At 48.3% G+C, this 22,757-nt stretch overlaps 1 protein-coding gene across 3 annotated transcripts; it reads left to right on the forward strand.

Annotated features, from left to right (window-relative positions):
- Positions 1 to 5,896: 5,896 nt before the first annotated feature.
- On the forward strand, positions 5,897 to 14,510 carry PRDM13 (PR/SET domain 13). 3 transcript variants are annotated; one of them, XM_040474251.1, is made up of 4 exons: positions 5,900 to 6,226; positions 7,737 to 7,868; positions 8,169 to 8,289; positions 11,922 to 14,510. In XM_040474251.1, exons 1-4 carry the CDS (start codon positions 6,083 to 6,085, stop codon positions 13,670 to 13,672), a joined length of 2,148 nt encoding a protein of 715 aa, XP_040330185.1. In that variant the 5' UTR covers positions 5,900 to 6,082; the 3' UTR covers positions 13,673 to 14,510. The 3 variants fall into 3 exon arrangements, with proteins under 3 accessions (XP_040330186.1, XP_040330185.1, XP_040330187.1); XM_040474253.1 differs by having other exon boundaries at positions 6,076 to 6,182; XM_040474252.1 differs by lacking the exon at positions 7,737 to 7,868 and having other exon boundaries at positions 5,897 to 6,226.
- Positions 14,511 to 22,757: the final 8,247 nt, after the last annotated feature.

Here is a 22,757-nt window from a genome sequence, read left to right on the forward strand (position 1 = left end):
CAGGAGGAGCCCTATCTCACTGACCGTGAGATCATGACCTGAGCTGAAATCAAGAGCTGGACACTCAACCGACTAAGCCACCCAGGTGCCCTGGCATTGGATTTTAAATCAGATAAATACATAATTGGTGGTGATATTAGGTGAATACACGGTATACTACTAGTGAACTTAACTGTTATTCAGAGATGTTGGTTATGAATCTGAATTTGGTTTTAGTTCTGACATAAGCTGGATATTTTTATTGTTTCCTATTGCTATCATAATGACCATACAATGAATTTCCTTTGCTCACGGGTTGTCTTAGGGGCAATAAAGGTACCTGCCAGGGCAGCTTCCTCCCATTATGCACCACCTTCCACAAGAGTTGAAAACTGGATCATTGGTTAAAGGAAAATTCTGTGCCTCCTAAACACAGATTTAAAAACTCTTTCTTCACGAGGTGGAACAGCCTGAAGAGGAAGGTTTTTAGGTCTGTTGAGGAACTGAAAGAGAGAAAAAATGTTTGGCTCATCACTGTCTCTCTGTCACGTGATCATCTTCTCTGCCCAGAACCTGCTTTGTAGAAGTTGGAGAACCTATCTTCCCTCCAGGGCTCAGGTAGGCGGGTGGGGACCTGGATTGGGTGGTGTCAACAGGTATCACTAGAGATAACTGGATTTGGGAGCCTGAGTAGAGATCTAGTACGAAAGCCACTATTATGCTTTCTTCAGATCCACATATCACCTTCCTTTTCTTTTTTTCCTCTTTTTCCTTTGCCCCATGCATGTTTTTAAAGTGAATTAAATCTCCAAAGTAAGTTTAATGGGAAATTCATTCTTATGTTATCAAATCCAAAACAACAGCAAAAGGTATGCAGTAAAAATTCTCTGCCCATCCCAAGCTTAGACACCGGGAGTCTCTCACCCCTCCAGGGAACCCATGTTTCCAGGTGGATTTAAACAAATTAAGAGATAAACAAGGAAACCTAGATAATTTTGGAAATATCTGTTCTCTCCCTCACCGTTCTTTTGTTCAGTATTCATCTGTCATTTCTGGCTTCTCTGCTCTCAGGGGCTGAAAGAAGTTGTCACTGCTCTCTGCATAGACAATTGTCTCAGCCTGAGCTCCAGGCTAATTTCTAGCTTCTATAAGGCCTTGTACCTTCAGCTCAGAAAGCCAACAGTCACTTCATAGTGAAGATTTACAAGAGACCATATATCTACATACACAGTCTGAACTTAGGTGAATACTTATCATTCTGCTTGTGTTTTATCATAGGGGGTATATATTTCACATACACTTTCACACATCAGGAAATATTTTTATTGACTGATTTGAGTGTGACGTTCTCTTTAACATAAAAACAACCCCCATACTTTTGTTTCTTTTGACTTCTTTTTTTTCTAATTCAAATACCAAATTGTTCTCGTGATTGCCCCAAGAGAGGGTATGTTCTTTAGGGGTGGGGATGGGAGGCAGAGATAAAGACCAAGAAAGCCAAACTTTTCAAGAAGGTGGGGGGGGGGGGGGGAAAAAAAAAAAACCCCGTCTGGGAATCTCAAGAACATCTTTATTTCGCCTTTTAACACCCCGCCTTTCTGATTAAAGAGTTCAGACCAGCTCCCCCGCCTCCGTTCAATTATCCCCCAGCATCTTTTCTCAGAAGCTGTCACCACCACTTGCTGAACCACAGCCCCATCGTGAGCCATTAGCCCGGTTCTGTTCCGTTTTGCTTTTCTTTCCTCAGTTTCTCCCTGCAAGCTTTATAAATCTCCCCTGGAGGAGGAGTGTCCAAGCGGGTGGAAGTCTGAGCACAATGCAACCTGAGAATTTCTGTCACTCTCTGCATATGCTCCTAAGTGCTTTAATCCCAATTAGGGGCGGCTGACACACGGTCCTATTCATTCCCATCAGCTCTTGAATACATTTGCCTAGAAATGAACTTCACAAATAGAGGCTCTCCTAAATGTGCCCAACAGCAAGGAAAATCGAATTGAGTGCGGGCTCATTCGGCAGCGGCCGGCAGAGGAGCGTTGAATGTGGAGGTGCCCCCAGACATTGCAATTCAGCAACACGCTCGCTGACTTTTCTTTGCACCATGTCAACCGAAAGAACCAAGAAATAAGTTGGGGGAACTCCGGTTAAAAGGCAACTTGAGAGGCACTCTGAATACTTTTATTGAGCCGCTTCCAATGAAGGACTTAAAAAACAACAAAAAAGGCACCACAAAACCCACCAGCAGCGTCCGGGCTGCGTCCTGGCCGCACGTTTGGAGCCTACCGGCCGCGGCGCACCCACCGGCCTCGCAATTAAGGGGAAAATGGCCCCGTCGCCTGCGTGTCATCTGGTGGCGTTCCCAGAGCCCGTCGCCGCCGCCCTATTCAGACCCGGCCTTAATGTCCCACCCGCGCCTCGGGGGCCGCGCAGCTGGTCCGCGCTGACCCGCCGTCCTGGCCGGGGCGGACACCCTCGGGGGGCGCGGCCCTGGTCACCTCAGGCCCCAACTCCGCCGAGTCTCGCTCCCTCCCCTGCGTCTTCGCCAGCGATCCCTGACCTCGCGCAGCTCCCTCCATCCTGGGGTTCGATACTCTGCCGGGGTTGGAGGGGGGTGGGGTTGGTGACTCCTCAAACACGCGGGTCCCCAAGACAGAGGGTCTCCGGATGCAGCCAACTCGGCCCGCCCCCCCCCCTCGTCCCCCGGGGACCGAAGCCCAAGGGCTCTGCGCCCCGGCGACCCGCAGCTCTGCAGAAGGATATTCCGGAAGGAGCCGTTCAACTCGGCACCTACGGCCCGCGGGGCCCATTTTTCTAGGCGGAGCCCAGCCGGGTCACACGTGCTCGGCGCCGGCAGCATTTCCAGCCCGGCACTCGCGCGCGGGGACCGCCCCCCTAACGCTGCCGGGTCTGGAGCGGCGCCGGGAGCGGAGCTACTAGCTCTCCGCAACCAGCAGCTCCGGCTGGCTCGCAGCACCCAGGCCTCGTTAGGGGCAACCTGTTACGGGGCGGGAGTGGTGCCCGTGCAGTTCCGCGGTGGGCAGCGAGCAGGGCCGCCCCCAAACCCGCCTCGCCCCGCACCTCGGTACAGGGGGGATTTCTCCTTAACGGGGCCCCTGGACGCCCATTTTAAGTCCATAAAAAAGCCGAGTGGAATGTTTTGATTGAGTCTCAACATTGTCTTTGAATAAGGCTGAGACCATGTAATTAATGTGTCTTTTTAATAAGGGACAATACGGCCGTTCAAGCTATTTAATTTCATTTAATTTTCCATCCCATTTGCTGCACAGCCCGCTTTTACTTTTAACACCCAGCCTTTCACGGCCCATCTTGCTCCACTGGGCACATTAGATTGGTTTCACCCTTGCTTTTTAGGGGAGAAAAAAATAAAAGAAAATGTGTTCCTTTCCTCCTTTGTGGACAATTTATTTCACTTGGGGAACTTCAACTCTGAGCCACAGGACAGAATAAAACTCGGCGAGCTGGTGTGAATGCCTCTGGCGCAGTCCCTTTCTTCTCGAGGGGCTGGGAACCAGCCACAATTGGCTATATTAATAAATAACTTTCCTCACAGTCGGCCTTTACATGGTCCTATTGATAAAATTGTTCGCGTGTCGTTCACGCTTTTTCACTCATTAAGGAGGGCCGGGGAGGAGCCCCGAACCCAGGCCCGGAGCTCGCCCCTTCCCGCTCATGGTGCTGGTAATTTAAACTGGGTGTCATCCCGGAGTCGCCAGGCCAGAGGTTAGAGGGACATGTTCATGGCTTAAATTTATTGCCCTCGACTTCGGAGCGGCTTCCTCTCCTCCTCCCCTCCCCCGGCTTTTGCCATTCATGGGCTGCCTGATCAAAGGCTCCCTCTCCCTCGCCGGCAGCCTTCGAAGCCCTAAGAGGGGCAATTGGAGGATTAAGAGGAAAGATCGGTGGCAGCTCCCTCAGAAAGTGGTTCTGGTCACGGCGTGGCTGCGCGGCCAGAGGGGCCGCAGCGTGCGGCCGCGAGGACCTACCAGGTGTCTGTCTCTGTTCTCCGCCTCAGCAGCCGCGCCTACACAGGCTTTGGAGTTAGCCCTGAGACCCGCCGTCCATGTGTCGCCGCACCGTTTGACTCGAGATGCTTAGACCTGAGACCCTTGACCGGGCCTGGATCCCCCGTTATGCTAACCTCGAGTTTTGGAGCGCCATTCGCTCTACCCACAGATCACTGCTGTTACTTTTCGTAACACACCCCAGTGAACTGCGGAGTGGAAGCTGAGTACATCATCATTCCCATGTTATGGATTAGAAGAATGAGGTTCTGAAGTGATTCACCGAAGTCTCCCTGAGTCTTGAATGCCAGAGCACAGACTGAAGGACCCCAAGTTTCCTGACAGTGTTCAGTACGGCCAACGCAGGTCTCCGTCGAGGGCTGCTACGGGGCTTTCTTGAGGGCCTGGTGGGACAAACCGCTGAGTTACAGGTGTCGCCACCTTGCGTCGGGCCGCCGTTGTTAACCACAGTCAGCTCTGCCAGGGACCTCGGAACCACACCTTCCGCGGGCAGAGGCGGGTGGAGAATTCGGTGTAGTGGCTGTTGGGAGTCCTCCGCTCGAGTGTACGGTGTTTGGGCTTCCAACACAGGCGGGAAAACCACCGCCTCTCGGCCTCTCCTGGAATACCGCGATGGCCCGCATCCTGGTCCATAGGATTTGGGGAGCGGCGCCCAGGATGGGCAGCGCGTGGCAGGCGCAGGCAGAATTGTCACAAACATCTGAGGAGCTCAATCACTCCGCTATGTTATGAAAAGAAGTGTCTCCGCACAAATCAGAGACTTCCTTAAAAAAAAAAAAAAGAAAAAGAAAAAGAAAAAAGACTGAGGAGCATTCTGGTACTCTGCTTTAACATTCCGGAGCACGCGCGTTCTCCTAGTTCACGAGTTGGGCTAAAGGCAGGTGTTGCTAATGCCCGCCTCATCCTCTTTCTCGCAACCTTTGATAGACTGCCTCTTTTTTTTTTTTTTTCTTTTTAAAGTTAGCCCCAAGGATTCCCTCCCGTTTTAAAATGTAAAAGCAAATCCGGGCTTGAGTCGGTCGGTTGGCATGTGAGGGGGACCTGATAAGAAAGACCCAGTCTTGAGCATCCCTCTTCAACCCTCTGGTGAGGACAAGGCACAGGATTGCCGGCAAAGCCAGGGCCCCGAGGCCGCTTCCCTTTCCCAGAGAAAGTGCGGGTCCGGGGTGCACCCGAGGACGGTGGTGTACAACTTCCTACGTCTACCAAAACTGGTCGGGACGCTTCATATTTCGGGGCGAAACTGGACAGAAGGAACGAAAAAGCGGTTCTAAATAGACGACTGGCCTGGACCCAATCCCCTGAAATGGTAATATGGTCGTTATTTAAAAAGTGTAGGTATTTTCTGGTGTTTTCCCATCAAGTACCTGCCTAATTTCTGTATGGCACACGCCAGAAATCAATAGAAGTTAACAAGTCCTCCAAACAGTCCCCATCTCTTTGTTTAATCTCCTTTACAATAAAGCCAAGGGGAGAGAATTAAAAATCTTTGAAGTAGACCAAGGCTCAAAGGAATCAGCCAAGTAGACTTAAAGTAGTCACTTATTTCCCAAAACTGGTTTGTCGGCGAACAATAAAAGGAAGTAAAATTTATGGAGAAATTATACAGTGGATTTGTCACTTAAAATATCGTAACTGTCTCGAGGACAATACCCCATGCTGAGGATTAATGGTCCCGCCGGACCTTTGATTCACCAGAGCCTTTTCTTCGCCCTTGACAAATTGGATTTTTAGGAATGGGAAGGTCGCCTGGACCATTGTGCGCCAGCCATTCAGAGGCCTCGATTATGCAGAGGGCTGAGGGAACTACTCCATGTGACCCTCTCGGGTGGGACTCTGCAGCTGCTGCGCAGAGCAACTCTCTCACCAAACTCCGCGCCCTTGCGCTCGCGGTGCCAAAAGGCGCCCGCCCTGATTGAAAAGGCGCAGTGCATGCCCGCCCGCGTCACTGCGCGGGCGGAGGACGCACGTCGGGGTGCGGCTCTCTGGCTCGAGCGCCGCTCGGGCTCTGTCACCCGAGCCCTGTGCTGCACCCAGCGCGCCCACGCGCCTGCCTGGCAGCAATGCACGGAACAGCCCGCGCTCCGGCCACCAGCGTGAGCGCCGACTGCTGCATCCCGGCCGGCCTGCGCCTGGGGCCCGTGCCTGGAACCTTCAAGCTGGGCAAGTACCTGTCAGACCGCAGGGAACCCGGGCCCAAGAAAAAGGTATTAGCCATTCCGACCTCCGCCTCCAGCCATTCGCCTCCCTTTGCTCTGGCCCTGGCAGGGGTAGATAGGGCAAGCGGAGGAAAGGGGCGATTGAGTCGTTACCTGCCAATGCTGCCAGGTGGCCCGGGGACTCCAGTAACTCCTCGCAAGTCGCATTAACTGAGAGCTGGACATGGGCCGAACTGTGGGGAAAGGACGTGGCTGAGAGGGGACAGCGCCGGGGCGGGGTGCATGGGGCTGTTTACGTGAGGGGACCACTCAGAATCCGCGGTTTCCCTGAAGCTCCCGAGTCTCGTTCGGAGAGGCGTGTGTGTGTGTTGAGGGGGGGAGCCGGGTCTCCCCGCAAATGCGCCCTTTCTCTGTTACACAGCGCGCAGGGCGTTGAAGACTTTTCTTACCTTCTTCCCTTCAACGCGCTAATTTAAGGCTTAAATTCGCCTTAAAATAATTTAATCTCATGTGCTCCGAAAAAAACAATCTTTGGGAAACTCTCAGTTCTTAGGATGCACCCCCATCCCCACCCCCGCGGATGTCTGCTGGGGGTTTGGGGTAGATGGAGAGCGAGTGATCCAGGTAGTGGCTCCGCCTGGGGCCCCGACTGAGGGCGAGGAGTGCCCACCCGCCTGGGACACCGGGTCCGCGCGTCTGCAGCCAGGCTTTGAGAGTCCAGGCTCGCAACTGGGAGGCGTCGGGGCCGACCCGCCAGTTCTAACTCTCCGAACTTCCTGTAGACCTCCGAGCAGAGTCGGGTTTTAAAGGCTCCCTTCCGCCCTGAGGCGTCCCAGCCGGCAAAGGTTCTCCAACAGCTACCGGGAAAAGAAGGCAGGAGTCCGGTGGGGGGTGGTGGGGGGGGGGCAGGACCTTAGCTTTGCCTAGTCGCTGCCTTGAGCTTTCTTGTAAGAAATTGCTCCCGCACAGGGCCAGCGGGACCCGCATGTGACTCCCTACGCGATCACCCTCTTCCCCGCGGTCTAAAGTCTTCTTTAGACGCGCTTTAATTGCTTTTAAATAGCCGGCCATGCTGCGGCCGGGTTGTTCGTTCACACACTTTCGCTGCCGGACTCCTAGGCACCTCCGCATCTTGGTGCTGTGTAGTGAGCCTGGGGAGGCACGAGAGGGAGGTGAAGGAAACTCTGGGTTCTGGGGCTGACGTCTCTTTTATATTAACGACCGCTCTCAGAACCGCAAGAATAGGAACTGAGCGGGGGCGGGGGTGCGGGACATCTTGGTACAAGATCACCCCCCAGCCTCTCACCGAGGATGCTTTCGCTCTTGGTGTTGCCAAGGTGGGACGAGAGAGGGGACTGTTATAGTAGCCAGTCTCCTGTCTTCCTCCCTTCCTTAAGCAAGGTTCCTAGGAATTACCTTCCTCCCAGCAGCCCACAGAGGTCTGGCCAAAGCGAACGCAACCATTTTTCAGAGTCGGGTGGGGTGTTGGATAAACTTTCCCCCTGGATTGTGGGCCTGGCCGTGGCGCGAGGAAGAACGACCACTGCTTGTGTTGCAGGTGCGCATGGTGAGAGGGGAGCTGGTGGACGAGTCGGGGGGCTCCCCTCTGGAATGGATAGGGTTAATCCGGGCAGCCAGGAACCCCCAGGAACAGACTCTCGAAGCTATTGCAGACTTACCCGGAGGACAGGTACTGTGGGCTTCCCCCACCACTGCCAATTCTACCTACCTAACCGTTACTGAGGTGGCCATCAATATTAAGAACAAAGCGCTTTAGCTGGAGGTCTCATTTAAACGTCTCAACAACCCTCTAAGGCATACACTATTATTTTCCCCGTTTGAAGAATGAGGGAAGTGAGGTTCAGAGAGGTCCAATAGTTTTTTCAGGGTCACACAGCGTCAGAGCGGGGACTTGAACCTTTCCTTTTAGTTGCTTTTAGACAGATTACCCAGGAAATGACAGCAAGCTGTCCCGTTCCTTGTGTCCCAGATCTTCTATCGAGCTCTTCGAGACGTCCAGCCAGGGGAGGAGCTGACCGTGTGGTATTCCAACTCCTTGGCTCAGTGGTTCGACATCCCCACAATTGCAACTCCGACGCACGACGAGAAAGGTACCGAGCCTGAGAGGGCCTCCAGGCCAGCGCGGGTGGGTGACAGTCCAGCCCTTCTCCATTCTTTGGATGCGACCCCAGGGCCTTTCTCTCGAGCTATGTAAAACTGAATTCATGCTCCCTGTCTGTGTGAGCAGAGAGACGACGTCACCACTACCACCTTACAATCAACAGTAAATGATAATAGCGACAATAATCTGTCTCGCGACGACACCGAAAAAATACTTTATGAACATAGGGGCTATCCTTTCCAATTGCATACCCAGAGACAATTATTTACTCAATTAAGAATCCATAAAGTAACCTTAACATATTATTAATCACATCATGAGCTCCAAAAAGCATAACTCAAACCTGGAACGTTTTTAGAAGGTGGAAGGTCTTCTCTTCACTGGTTTGAAGAACAGGATTTCCACGGGATTTTAGAAGCATTACGGTACTTACAGCTGGTCTGTTGGCAGGTACTGAAGCCCTTCCATTTAAATGGTATTTATTCATTTCCCCCTCCCTACCTAAATTGAATCTGGGTTGTATCCCAGTTTCTTCTTAGATTTATTTGATCCCTTCCAAAGCCAAGAGTGGATTTATGCAAATAAGGGGCAGTGACTAAAGAGAAGAACATTTTCAAACCTCCCCTAGAACACTGAAGAACACTGTCTGTGAAAAAAAAATCTGGGTGGTGCTACAAGAGTTCAGATCTTGAGACCTCCCTTTTAATTCACAAAGCTTCCATGACTTTCTTTTTTCCTTGTCAATTGTTAAGGTTTGTAATTTCTCCTAAAGACACAGTTATATTTAAAGTCAATATAATGAATGTTGTGAAATATTTTAACATGCTGTCCTCCCAAATTGCCTGCTCAAATCTCATCCGTCTAGAAATAGGGTTAAAGAAATTAATACAAATGTGAGAATTAAGAAACAATTCATGAATAAGACAGAATGAAGTTTATTTAGAATGATGAATCACTTCATTTCAAAGTATCACTGTCTTGTGGGTAGACTTGTGTGTACAGTATTCATAAAAGATTATCCTAAAGTAGCTTGTTCCTTATACTACATTATATTAAATTCTTTTGTCAACTTCTCCCACTAAAAGAGAAACATGATAAAAGATCTGTAGTGGAGAACTCTGTAATCTGCCACTACAGGACAATTCCAACAGCTGCTGACCTTTAGGGGCCAGACATTTCTACACAGAACACCCCTCCTTAGGCAGTCTCAAATCATACAAAAGCAACCTGTTTGAGTGGTGGCCCTCGTGTTTCATTTCAGCCAATTAAGCTTATGAACAGATGTCAGAATAAACACCATTTTCCTTTTGGGAATGCATGGGCTATTCTGAACCCTGACTTCCCCACCTTTGATATACTTGAAATCTTGGCAACCTCAGGGTTACACCAAGATGAGGAGGCAAAGTCACTCATGAAGTGTGTTTGACACTTTTGGCATGACTTGGATTTCAGAGTCCGGAGAACATGTCAGTTGGTTAGAAAATTGAAAAAGGAACATAATGAAACAGAGAATTTGCTTAACTCTTGAAAAGATGAAGAAATAAGTAGGGAAGGCTGCTATTCTTCCAACATTGAGTAACTCCAGTGGGTTTCAATTCCATAGTAATTTTAAGGAAAATATGGACCCTTTGTTTTAGGAAGGAAGCTTACTTGGCTTTTTGATTGACTAGAGTCATTCCAGGGCAGCCTTTGAAAATTCCTTCTTTAAAAAGGGGTAGAGGGGCGCCTGGGTGGCGCAGTCGGTTAAGCGTCCGACTTCAGCCAGGTCACGATCTCGCGGTCCGTGAGTTCGAGCCCCGCGTCAGGCTCTGGGCTGATGGCTCGGAGCCTGGAGCCTGTTTCTGATTCTGTGTCTCCCTCTCTCTCTGCCCCTCCCCCGTTCATGCTCTGTCTCTCTCTGTCCCAAAAATAAATAAACGTTGAAAAAAAAAATAAAAAAAAAAATAAAAAGGGGTAGAGAGGGAGGTTCTGAACTTAGGAGAAGGGAGGTTATTTAAGATGTTAAATCAGCATACCCAGCAAGAGAACCCAGGAAGTCTCTTCTTTTTTTTCCAGATTTATTTTACAGGGATGTTCAATACAAGTTAACAGAAATACTGAAATGATTTTATTTAGGTTTTCCATGAACAATTAGGGTAGGCTCTCAGAGGTAAATCCTCGCCCCCCACTCTGCTTTCTGCCCTACCTTGATGTCAGCTGGAATGAACTGATCCTTGCATCTTAGTTATCTAGAGGGACTACTTGCTTTATGCAAAGCTGAAAGTAAAACACATGAAGGGAAGAAGATATAGGACTTTTTTCAGTTGTTTTTGTAGTAATGCTTTAGAAGTTTGAGCTGCTTGTGTGCAAGGGGGAGGGAATTTAATTTTTCCATTGAATTTAATAAGACAAACTTTGGGTACTTCCTTGTGGCTCAAATAACTTCTTTCTCACAGACATTCTTCAGTATTATCAAGCAACCATAACACCAAAAAAAGAAACCCAACTGCAAGATTGCTGTTTTCTGTCCAGCTATAACAAGACCGTTTTAAAGTGAAAATTAACTTCCACCATGTGATCACAATCTGTTTCATACCTGTGTCCCTCGATTGTGTTCCCAGACCTTGGCCAAATTTAAAACAACTAATGTTAATAATATTAAACACAAGAAAAGGCTTGACAGCAAAAACATGTATATAGTTCCTCGTAGAGAATTGTATGTTTACTAAAAGCTGAGTATCTGTATCATATCCATCTATATATTCATTTCATAAAAACTAAACTATCTTTTCCAAGGACTTTATTATTATGCCTGGACTGGTGCAGCTTTCTAGGAGTTAATTAATTACCAGGTGGAACAACTGAGAACATAATACGACATCATCCTTCAATTTTTAGACTATAAGGACATAGGGCGTTTTCTTTTTTTCTCATCAAATTAAATGGGGTTAAAGAGGAAATAAAGATACAAATAATTTTGAAGAATAGCAGATTATAGTCCCTATGTGGTCCTTCAGTTGGTCACGCTCCAGGAAAACCTCAGGCAAAATGTTTAAGGCTGGGAGGCAGTGGGAAGGGTGGGTAATGGACATAAAAGGCATTGTTGTATGAAAAGGAATGATTACATATGGCCCATACATACAAGATATTGTCTCGCCTGGTAATGAGGCGCTCACGACCATTAGATTGGTCTTTGTTCAGTTTATCCAAACTCCTTGACATACGCCACCTATTCTGCAAACGCCAACAGATGGGCCCGGGCACAGCACAGCCTCAACACTTGATTTAAAGCAACAGCTGCTCTCTCTGCTCGTTTCTTCCCCCGGCTAGCCTGCCTGAGCGCTGCCCTCCCAAGGAAGATTTGCTCGGATGGCCCGGAGGAAGTCTTCGTTGGAAAGGCACAGGTCACCTCTTTGGCTTCTGAGTAATCCCAGAGGATGGAGATGGTGACAAAGTTGGCCATTTGGGGCTTCTCAGAGTCCTTGCTACAGTGGGGCCACCGAACTAACTCAATCTCTGGGCCCCAAGAACACTCTTGCTCATACCTCTGGTCATAAATCTGGGCTTTGCCTTGGGTGCGCTTTCTTTCTCTTTCGCTTGTTCGCCTCTCACGGGGTCGCTTTCCCACTCTTTCTCGCCCAGGGGAGGAGCGCTACATTTGCTGGTACTGCTGGAGGACGTTTAGATACCCCAACAGCCTTAAGGCCCACCTACGTTTCCACTGCGTGCTCAGCAGCGGCGGGGGCCGAACCTACCTGCACCACGAGCACGCTGCTCGCCAAAGCGTTGCCCCGGCCGCGGATGGCCTTCCCTTCTCTCCGAAACCCCCAGCGCCCGACTTTGCCGCGGCCGCCCCGGCTGGCACTCTGAGGCCCCACTCGCAGGCCCCGCCGCCTCTCCAGGCCTGCGGAGCGCGGGAGAGTATCAAGCGCGAGGCCTCCTCTGCGCCCTCGGCCACGTCGCCACCCGCGGCCAAGTGGGGGCAGTCCAAGAAGAGCAAGGAGCAGCCGGACCGCGCCCTAGACATGAGCGGGGCCTCCCGGGGACACGGCCACTTCCTCGGCATCGTAGGCGGCTCCCCAGCTGGGGGCGGTGGCCTGGCCTTCTACCCCGGAGTGCGCTCGGCTTTCAAGCCTGCGGGCTTGGCCAGGGCGGCCGCGGCCGCGCATGGCGACCCCTACCGGGAGGAGGGCGGCGGCAAGCCTGGGTCCGGCTTGGCCTTAGGCAGGTTGCTGGGCGGGGGCCGGGCGGGCGGACGCCCGGTAAGCGGGGAGAACCCCGCGGCGGGCGGCGCCGGCCACCACCATCACCACCATGCGCACCACCACCATCACCATTCCAAGTGCCTGCTCTCGGGGGACCCGCCGCCGCCGCCGCCTGGCCTACCCTGCTCGGGGGGCCTGCGCAGCTTCCCTCTGCTCCCCGGGGCCCCGGAAGAGGCGTCAGCCTTCAAGCATGTGGAACGCGCCCAGCCAGCGGCGCCTGCGCTGCCGGGAGCGCGTTTCGCCCAGTTGCCCTCTGCGACCGGGCTGCCCGTCGAGCGCTGCGCGCTGCCGGCCCTCGACGCGGGCGGGCTCAAAGCCTATCCGGGTGGCGAGTGCAGCCACCTACCTGCCGTCATGCCGGCTTTTACCGTCTACAACGGGGAGCTACTCTACGGCTCACCGGCCGCCGCCGCTTATTACCCGCTCAAACTGCACTTCGGCGGGCTGCTCAAGTATCCGGAGTCCATCTCCTACTTCAGCGGGCCTGCGGCGGCGGCAGCAGCAGCGGCAGCTGCCGCTCTAAGCCCTGCGGAGCTCGGCTCCCTGGCTAGCATCGACCGAGAGATCGCTATGCACACGCAGCAGCTGTCCGAGATGGCAGCCGGGAAAAGCCGAGGCCGCCTGGACGCGGGGACGCTGCCACCCGCCGTCGTGGCGGCGGGAGGCGCTGGGGGTGGCGGCAGCGTAGGTGGTGGCGCCGGCAAGTCCAAGACCGGCCACCTGTGTCTCTACTGCGGCAAGTTGTACTCGCGCAAGTACGGGCTCAAGATTCACATGCGGACGCACACCGGCTACAAGCCGCTCAAGTGCAAAGTGTGCCTGCGGCCCTTCGGCGACCCCAGCAATCTGAACAAGCACATCCGGCTGCACGCCGAGGGCAACACGCCCTACCGCTGCGAGTTCTGCGGCAAGGTGCTGGTGCGCCGCCGGGACCTGGAGCGCCACGTCAAGTCCCGCCACCCCGGCCAAAACCTGCTAGCCAAGGCGGGCGATGGCCCCGGCGCGGAGCCTGACTACCCGCCGGAGCCTGGGGAGCCCAAGAGCGACAACGACAGCGATGTGGACGTCTGCTTCACGGACGACCAGAGCGACCCTGAGGCTGGAGGCGGCGGCGAGCGCGACCCATGAGTCTTCTCCGGAAAGGGTGGATTTGGGAGGCGGGAACGGAGATAAGAAGTTGGGGAGGGGAGAGTGGTTCTCTTTTGGGAGAAGAGAGGAGCTCCTGGAGAGTGAACCGGTTGACAAAACCGTTTTTATTTTGGTTGGGCGCCAGATTTGGAACAGTGAGAGGTCCCAGGTCCTATAGTGAAATTCAGAGCTAAGGTTTAGAAGTGGCTCAAAGAAATCTGGCTTTTTGCGTAGCCGGAGCGAGTCGGGTCCCTGTGGACCCTTGGACTCCGCGGGTAGTCTCTCCCATGAACCACCCAGGAGGTCTGCTCTCAAGGTTTAGGATCGCATTAATGTGAACTTCACAGCGCCCTTGAGGGCGTCGATTTTAACTGCCATGTATTTTTAAATTGTTCTTTAATGTGGAGGAAATTGTGCCTTTTGAAACGATGTTTTGTGTGTGTGTGTGTGTGTTTACATTAGCATTTCACTAAATAGGCGAAACAGTAGTCAAAGTTCGGTAGACGTGACATCCATCCATCTATCCAAATATTTCCATTTCATCTGTTCTCGTGTCAAAGACTATGCCTTCCCGCATTGACTATATAGTGGTAGCAGGTGTGCAAATTGGTCAAGTTGCAATTATTTATAAAAGAGTAATGACAAATGTAAAATATCTAAAGCATGAATCTAAAAGCACGCAATATATAATTTTAAAGAAAATGTCTTATTTGGTAGAGTACAGATGTGATGTATGTTGTTTTACAATGAATGATGTACAGTGGATTCAGTATTTTGGTCTTGGTTCCAGTTTGTGCAATCTTTAATAAAAATAAAGATACACATGACAGTTTCTTCACTTAGCGATTTCAGCAGATCCTTTAAAGAAAGAGTTTAATTCGAAAACAATTTTCAAGAAGACTCCATAATAAAATGAATCACAGGACACTTGAAGACTTTGACTATTCATAAGGTAAATGTTAAGTAGTGTTGTAATAGGGAAATATACTGTTTCCAATATGTGTACTTCACATGCTCCCAGATAGCGGGCAAAGTAACTGTTTTCTGAAATCATGTTAATTATGCTAAGAGTTTTCATGTTTAGGAAAGAAGCTAATGAGTTTCAAGAAAAAATGCATATTCCTCATCAAAAAGAATTATCGAACTGTAGAATCACTGTTTCTTGCTATGTACCATTTTGACAGGGGTTTCCTTGGGAAGCAAACAAAGGAAAATTGCTCCGTGCTTTTTATGATTCATACACTTTAGTTTTCATTTAACAAATGCTAAAAGAGGATTGATATTATTGGAGGTGCTGATCTACTCGTCTGTGTAGTTTTCTTTTCTCCATGTACTCTTTCCAATAATCTCGTGCTGTTGATGTGTGTCCCATTTTACTGAAGAGAAAATATACACTTCAAGTTCACTGGGAGGCCCATAATGAGAAGTACAAAGTTAGAAGCAATGACTTCATTTATGGGTATAAAAAATTAATACTAGTGAATGGAAGACTATCGTAAAGAATATATTTCTGTGGGCTAAAATTGGAAAGCACCCTCTCCCCTTCCTATGCCACTCCCCAACCCCATACTCAGGGTAGCATTTCACTGAAGTTATGTAGACGTGGAGGATGAGCCATCTCCTCAACTAAGGGCAGGTACCCAAAGAGCCCAGGTCTCTAGTACTCTTCCCAGAGGTTGGTGGGAAGATTCTTGTAGGGCACCAAAAGATCTGGATATGATCCTGATGATTTTAACTCAGTTAAAAATGACCTTTATTTTCTGAATCCTGAGTACTGCAGCAGTTCCCACACATCTGTCTCCCAGTTGGGAACATGGCAGATGTCACTGGATGGCTGGCAGAGACTTTTTGTAATCCATCAGAGCAAGAGGCATGGGGGTGAGGTGGGGAGGACATCTGACTTTTATGGGGGCTGGATCAGCAAAAAGATTTTTTCTATGAGAAAACTTATCCTGGGGATTACAGGTTTTTGGTGTCTGCTAACCAGAAGATGTTTTGCTTTGTAAAAGAAAACCCAAAGAGAAATAAAAAATATGTGTGAAGTAGCATGCATATATGGTGACAATGATACTACCATTTATTGAGAGCCTATTCTCTGCCAAATCCTTATGCTACTGCTATTTTCACTTCTTTCCTCCCCCACAGAGGATGACCATGGGCTTGCCCCATGAGGTTCAGTGATGGTCCTGACAACAGAACTGGAAGCAAACCCACACAGCTGCCTATTCAGCTTGGGCTCTAGACATCCAGGGCTTCTCACTGCCTTCATAGTATCAGAGTCTTGCCCTTTGAAGCAATTATTGCTTGAAACAAAATCCACCCTTATAGAGAAATATTGGAAAACTTTCCTGAAAACAGACTGTGTTTGTCCTTAGGGAAAGTGAGAAAGGCTGCCCAGATTTAAAACAAAAAAAGTTTTATCAGGTGTAAAAGTTTTGTTTCCTTCTTTCATTTCCTAGCTCACTACTTAGTCCTATAACTCTTGTTTTCAAGAAATAAAAACAGTTTGGTCAAAGAAATACATTTTAAATTGATAAAAATTTAATACAACAGAAAACTCCCTAGCTTCCTTTTCCTCTTTGATATTGACTAGGTTATTCGAATAAATTCCAATATGAAAAATGAAAGTTTGAATATAGACTTAAAATGTCCTTAATAGCAGGTCATTTGTAATTCTCCATTGGTTGCCTCACATAACCTGTATATTTGTCCATGGATGTGCACACTATCATATATAATTAATGTGGTTATTCATTTTAGTTGTGAAGTCAAATCAGTGATGTACAATCAGTAACGTTACTACTAATTTAAGAAATTTTAAACATTTATTTATTTTTTGAGAGAGCATGAGTGGAGGAGGGGCAGAGAGGGAGAGAGAGACACACACGGTATCTGAAGCAGTCTCCAGGCTCTGTCTGAGCTGTCAGCACAGAGCCCAATGCGGGGCTTGAACTCAGGACCAGAGCATGACCTGAGCCGAAGTCCATGCTTAACTGAGCCACCCCTGCCGCCCCTAATACTACTTATTTAAATGGCTCAGTCGAGTTAGTGTTTCTCAGATGACTTCTTTCAGTTTCCTATCTCTTTGTCTCCATTCCCACCCCCAACCCTCCTTCCTTCTCATCCTGATGACCACAAGTAACTATGAAGGGTCTACTGCCTCGATTTCCTCATCTGTAAAACAAGTTGAATCATGCAATAGGGAGGTTGTGAGGATTGAATGGGTTAATGCAGGTAAACTGCTTAGCATAAAGCCTGATGCATAGCAAGCTCTCAAACAATAGTGAAATAACCCTACCAACTCCGTGGTTTTATTTTGAAGACACCAACGAACGAGGTAAGTGTTGACGCCCTTTTACAAGTGTTAGCGCTGTTCTCCCCTTGGTTCACTTCTAGCCCCCGACAAACATGCCCCAACTTCAGTAAGTAAAGGCCGTTCACACTTTTGCCAAAGAGAAACTTCCTCAGACCCCTTATCAAGTCATCCTTCTATTTTAAGCTCAGACATCGACTCGTTCAAATGGTTCATAGCGATTAAGTGAACGGGAAGAACGCTCTCGTGCTTTCACTAATTTTTGAAACGCTGGGCTGCGCGGTGAGTTTACGCAGAAGCATGCCGCGGAGGTGAGCGCATGAACATCTCCCCTCCTGAGTCGGGTAGAGAACGGGGCACACAGTAAAAGCTGCAGTTCCTCAAAATTCTGCTCTGGGGAAAATTCATTTACTGCCTGGACTCTGCGGATGAGGTGAGTAGCGGTGGGTCTCCAGGTTAGAACCGCATGCAGTTCGGGGGAACGCCAGGAGAGCTGGGGCTGGTGTTGGTGTTGGTGCCTGGGCCCCGGAGACGAGAGGGCGATGATTGGCTGCTCCGCTTTAGCCCGAGCGCTCCCATTGGCTCACCCCTTGGAGCCAGGGTTGCTATTGGTGGCGGGCTGGCCGCGCGCGAAGGTTTGGGCAGGAGCCGTCTCCCAGGATCCCGTGGCCCGCTGGCGGTGTTGTCTCCTGCGTGGGTGCTGCAGTGCCAGGTAGTGAGTGCGGCGCTCTTGTGACTCACGGCTTCTCTCTCCCTGGGAACAGAGGTTTTCGGGTTCTGAGTGGGGGCAGAGGTGTGGAGTCTCGCCGCTTTTAGGTGTAGTGTCCGGGAACCCTGGCTGGGGAAAGAGACGCGGGGACTCCTCCCGCCCCCGCCGCGGCGGACGGCAGGAGGCGGAGGGAGTTCCGGGCGCCTAACGAGTCATTTTTAAGTGCTGCTGCCCTGCTGTGGCGGGGAGTAGCGGCACCAGCGCTGCGGCGCCCTCGCCATCTGCTGCTTCCCCAAAGGGAAGGCGGCATAGGCGCTGGCGCCGTCGGGAGGTCAGACTTGACCCTTGGCCACCCAGGTGTGAGTTGTGAAGGGGAGGACTCAACAGACGGCGGGGCCAACGTGTTTAGTTCCAGAAGGAGCGTGGCGCTCGCTCTGGGCTGGGTGACCTTCCTACAAAAGATGAAAGGAGCGCTTCTGTCATCTGCGACTGTGGTTTAATTCAAATTAGGTGTAACCGGTTGTACGGCAGACAACTTGTTAATGCCTTTGGCTTGCGAACCGTCCCAGGGCCCTAAAAAAAGGGACCGACGTTGCGGCGGGGGGTGGGGGGGAGGGCTGTATGTACGCATGTAAGCCCTTTAAGGACACTGATTTTATTTCAAGGATAATATGCTTTAATTGTTTAAGTTTTAACATTTCATGTAAGTACATAAAAACTAAACCAGAACGTATTAAAACTATGGAAGTGAGAGCATAAAAGACAGATTTTTGTAATTACAATTAAACAGATTCAGGAACATTTTCATGTAGAGTAAGGAAACTTTATTAAAAATGAAATACGTTAGATATCCAAATGTGAGTATTCTCTGCCTTTTATTTTTCTCCCCCCTATTCACACACGCTTCTGCATAGTTTGGTATTGTGGGAAGTGGCTGCAAACACATACTTCCTATTCTTAATGTTGGCAGTATAGTAACGTTCCTGTAAGTTGAGACTGACTGAAAATTCAACGTTCCATGGCAAATTGTGTTTGAACGGGGAGACATTCAACTCCAGAGATTTGTGTAGAGAGCCTTAGGTGGAAATGTCTTATGCGACAGGAAATATACTGAAGAGAGATGCAATGCAATAGCAGATGGCTGTCCATAAGAACAGAGTGAAGGTCAAAGATAGTTTTTTTTTTTTTTTTTAATGCCTGACAACCGGCAGAAAGAGAAGATTCTATACTTGACACTGAGCAGTCGATTCCTGAATTATCACCTTAAGGTAAATGGAGACATGACCAGGTCAGGTTTAAGCTCACTTGAGCGCATTGGACCGTGGCAGAACACATGTGTGAGCAACAAAATGCTTTCAGGTATACCAAGAGTCAACCCAATGAGAAATGAGTCAGTGGAAGATGTCGCATTTTATAAGCTTATTTGTGATTTTCGGCAAGCTGGAGAAAGAAATGCCTTAGCAACCAAGAAGATGTAGAGAAAAGAAAATACATTAGGGGGTTTATAGGATAGGCTTTCCGAATTATTTAAAGCTAAATCACTGAAATGCGGTCTAGGTACTGTCTTTGCCATTTATAGGTGTTTGTACATATATTGTGCCCTTCATTTCTTTCCCAAATCAGTTTATGTGTTATTGTCTTGAATTAGTAGTTTGGGACTTCATGATATTCATAATGGCCAATATTCTCTTCATAAAGAGAGGGAAAAAATAGCTTTGCCTTAAAGTTTCCTGGATAGCACTCATTTCATTAAACCTTCGTTATCTCATGTGATCTTTGTAACAACCTATTTTACAGATAAGGGAAATAAGGTTTGTGTTGCACAGCTAGCTAGAAATATTGCCAGGATTCATCCCTAGGCCTGTTGACCCTTCAGCGTCATTCTCAACATGCTGTATGTCCTCTTTAAAGTACTGTCATCTGACTGACATAGGAAGTGTCCAGAAATTCAACTTTGAATCCTATTGTCATAGGACAAAGATGAGGTGAGCTGAAAGATTAATGCGTTCCCAGGTTTTTCCAGCTGGAATCAGAGTTAAATTAGAGACCATGTTTGACCTGTTATGTACTCGAAATTATTTGAATTCTGGTAAATTCCTATAAGGTTGGGTTCAGTTTAGCCTGACTTAGTCTTATTAAACACAAAGACGTGTGTATAGGGGTGAGTCTAAAGTGGTCCACCTGTGGTCCTGCGGACCCCAGGAATAAAGGTGTGATAGTTTGATTCTGTTGAGAACTTCAAGACTATTTGGATCCTGCCAGAGAATCACCCAATTCCCAAGTTAGGACCTAAAAATTTTCCAGGATCCTAGCATCCCTTGGGACTGATCACCAATGATATAGTTGTCAGTTTCCAGACTCTTTTCACATGTAGCAGGCTGGATTCCTGGGAGCCCGGGCCAGGCAGGCAAGGTCAGGGGTGGGGCTGGGTTGGCCTGAAACTGCTTTGCTCATGGTGCACCCAAGGGTGACCGAAAGAGAGAAATATGGGGCCCAAATCAAAATAGAATGCCAGGCACAACATCATCTGGAAAGAGCCAGGCTGAGGCAGAATCCCAGTAGTTGTAAGGCAGCAGGAATGAAATCAAACTAGAACAGGAGGGTTGGGATTGATAGAATGAAGGAGGTGGAGAAGGAATGAGACCTTCAGCAGCTGGAGCCTGGAGACAGGCATTTTTTAAAAAGTTAATTTTGTTTTTAAATAGGTGATATACTCACATGTTCAAAGATAACAACTGTATAAATAGGTTTATATTTAGGAGTCTTAAATTCTCATTTCTGTATACTCCTATCTACTCAGAGGTAATTGCTAGCGGTAGATTTATTTTGAAGCTCACTGGCACAAGTTTCTTCCAAAAGCTAATCCTAATTTTGTCTTGTTTTTCTTAAAGCAGTTTTCCCAAATCCTAGGAGTTTCAAAACTTACAAATTGTGGACCTGTACTTTGTAACCAGTCATTGTAGTTTCTTTTTGTTAAGTATAAACACTCAAGAATGAATATACTTAAGCTGAAGATTTTTTTCCTGTATCTTCTGTTTTATTTTTTTAATTTAAAACGTTTTTAATTTTTAATTTTTTTTAGAGAGATGGGGGGAGGGGGCAGAGAGAGAGAGAATCCCAAGTAGGCTCCATGCTCAGCATGGGGTCCCACATGGGCTTGATCCCAGGACCCTGGGATCATGACCTGAGCAGAAATCAAGAGTCAGGCATTCAGCTGACGGAGCCACCCAGAGCCCCATGTTTTACTTTTTTTTTTTTAATCATATAATCTGAAGGTCTTTCCAGAGCAGCCCAAAAAGAACTTCCTCCTTTTTTTTTCTTTTACAGCTGCATAGCATACACACATATGTTATTTAACTAATTCTCCTGGTGATGGCACTTGGGTTATTTTCTATAAATAATGCTTCATGAATAGCTTATGTTAAGTGAATTTTGTAGGTGTGGTGCAGGTATTTTGTAGATGAGGTGCAGGTGGGATTGGGGCCAGTGAAAACTCTGAGCTGGCCTGCATCATGTCAGAATCAGGCCAATGTCTAGAAGATGGGTGATTGGCTGACTGCTCAACTCATTTCTTTCCTCTGTGATTGCAAGGCTCAGTCACCCTTAGCTCTTGACTATATTCTGCAATAGGGAGGCAACACTGGGGGCCTCATCCCATGTTTTTGTTTTGTGGGGAATTTGGTAGAGAATCCTTGGGAGACCTGAGCTATAGAACTGTACTTCTCCATGTCAGACAACATGGAAATCCTAATGTTAGGCTAACATGGAAAATGTGTGTTTGCGTACACATGCATTTGAACTTTTAAAGTTCTCTTCTATGAACATTACCATCAAATTTTGATTTCCCTGTGATGTGTATCATTTAAAAGTACTTTAGTAATTTTTTTATCTCATGGTTTGTGAGATTGAGCCCCATATCTGGCTCTGCAATGACAGCATGGAGCCTGCTTGGGATTCTCTCTCTCTCTCTCTCTCTCTCTCTCTCTCTCTCTGCCCCTCCCCAGCTCGCACACTCTTTGTCAAAATAAATAAATAAACATTAAAAAAATTTTAAAGAACCTTCTGTAAAATCATCTTTGGGATTATAATTCAGAATTATAACTGGATGGCTGGGGTGTGGGTCTATGGTAGTAAGTAGTAGGTACAGAGCATAACCCACACCAGCTGTAGAACAGTAGCAAGCACTCCAGTAGGGAAACAAACGAATGCAAATGAGATGCACTTGGCCATGGAACAAAGATGAAAATGACATTCACTTGTAAATGAGTTTTCTGTGTTTGATGTAAACAGAATGACGTGTATTTTGCAGGAAGACCTCCCTGACCTTAGGATAGTTGTTGAATTCATTACATAGGGCTGCACATGTTTCTGACTTTTTTTTATTATTAGTGTATCTCATGATCTAACAATTGCTAGGCTTTTATTTAGAAGCATTTCCATGATTTTTTGTCCTAGGAAATCGTCTCAGAGGTAAGGTGAGATGCTCATTACTGACAACTTAAATGCTCTGGAATAAAACTTGAATCTGGCACCTTGCAGTCAGATAAGTGCACAGCTGATCTGATAGAGCTCAAGATCAAGAGAAAGAATATCAACTTCTTGGCTTTGCCTTCCATTGCTAGCTGTAGGTCCCCAGTCTGGATATTTGCTTAAACACTAGACTTAGATGATTGATATGTAGCTTTGCTTTCTGAGCCTTATTCATCTTTCAATCCCCTTTAAAATTTCCTCTCTTCTCTGTAGCCTTCCCTGACTGTCCCAGTCCAAGGTGGTCTTTTCTTCTTCTGTACTTCCACAGTGATCTGTGATACTCATTAGTCACTTATTTTGTCTAACGCATATATTGGGTGTTGTCATTTGCTTAAAAAAAATCCCTGGCATGCTTTACATGGAGATATTAAAAAATATTCCAGAATTAATTGATTAAACACTCTGAATTTCTGATTCTTCTGAAAGTTATGGTGAAGCACTGAGGACCTGCTACATACCAGGCATTTCACTGGCTGAGGATTTGGGATGATTAATATAGTCTCAAGCTACTCATGGTCCAGGGAGAGAGGCAA

Source organism: Herpailurus yagouaroundi, unplaced genomic scaffold (assembly GCF_014898765.1).
Source record: "Herpailurus yagouaroundi ecotype Mexico unplaced genomic scaffold, PumYag 139, whole genome shotgun sequence".
Classification (NCBI taxonomy): domain Eukaryota; kingdom Metazoa; phylum Chordata; class Mammalia; order Carnivora; family Felidae; genus Herpailurus; species Herpailurus yagouaroundi.

Excerpts from the sequence above, each read along its gene's own strand:
- PRDM13 (XM_040474251.1), top strand. The coding sequence starts at position 6,083 with ATGCACGGAACAGCCCGCGCTCCGGCCACCAGCGTGAGCGCCGACTGC. Across the intron at positions 6,227-7,736 it reads AACCCGGGCCCAAGAAAAAG|GTGCGCATGGTGAGAGGGGA; the intron begins GTATTAGCCATT and ends CTTGTGTTGCAG. Across the intron at positions 7,869-8,168 it reads CAGACTTACCCGGAGGACAG|ATCTTCTATCGAGCTCTTCG; the intron begins GTACTGTGGGCT and ends CTTGTGTCCCAG.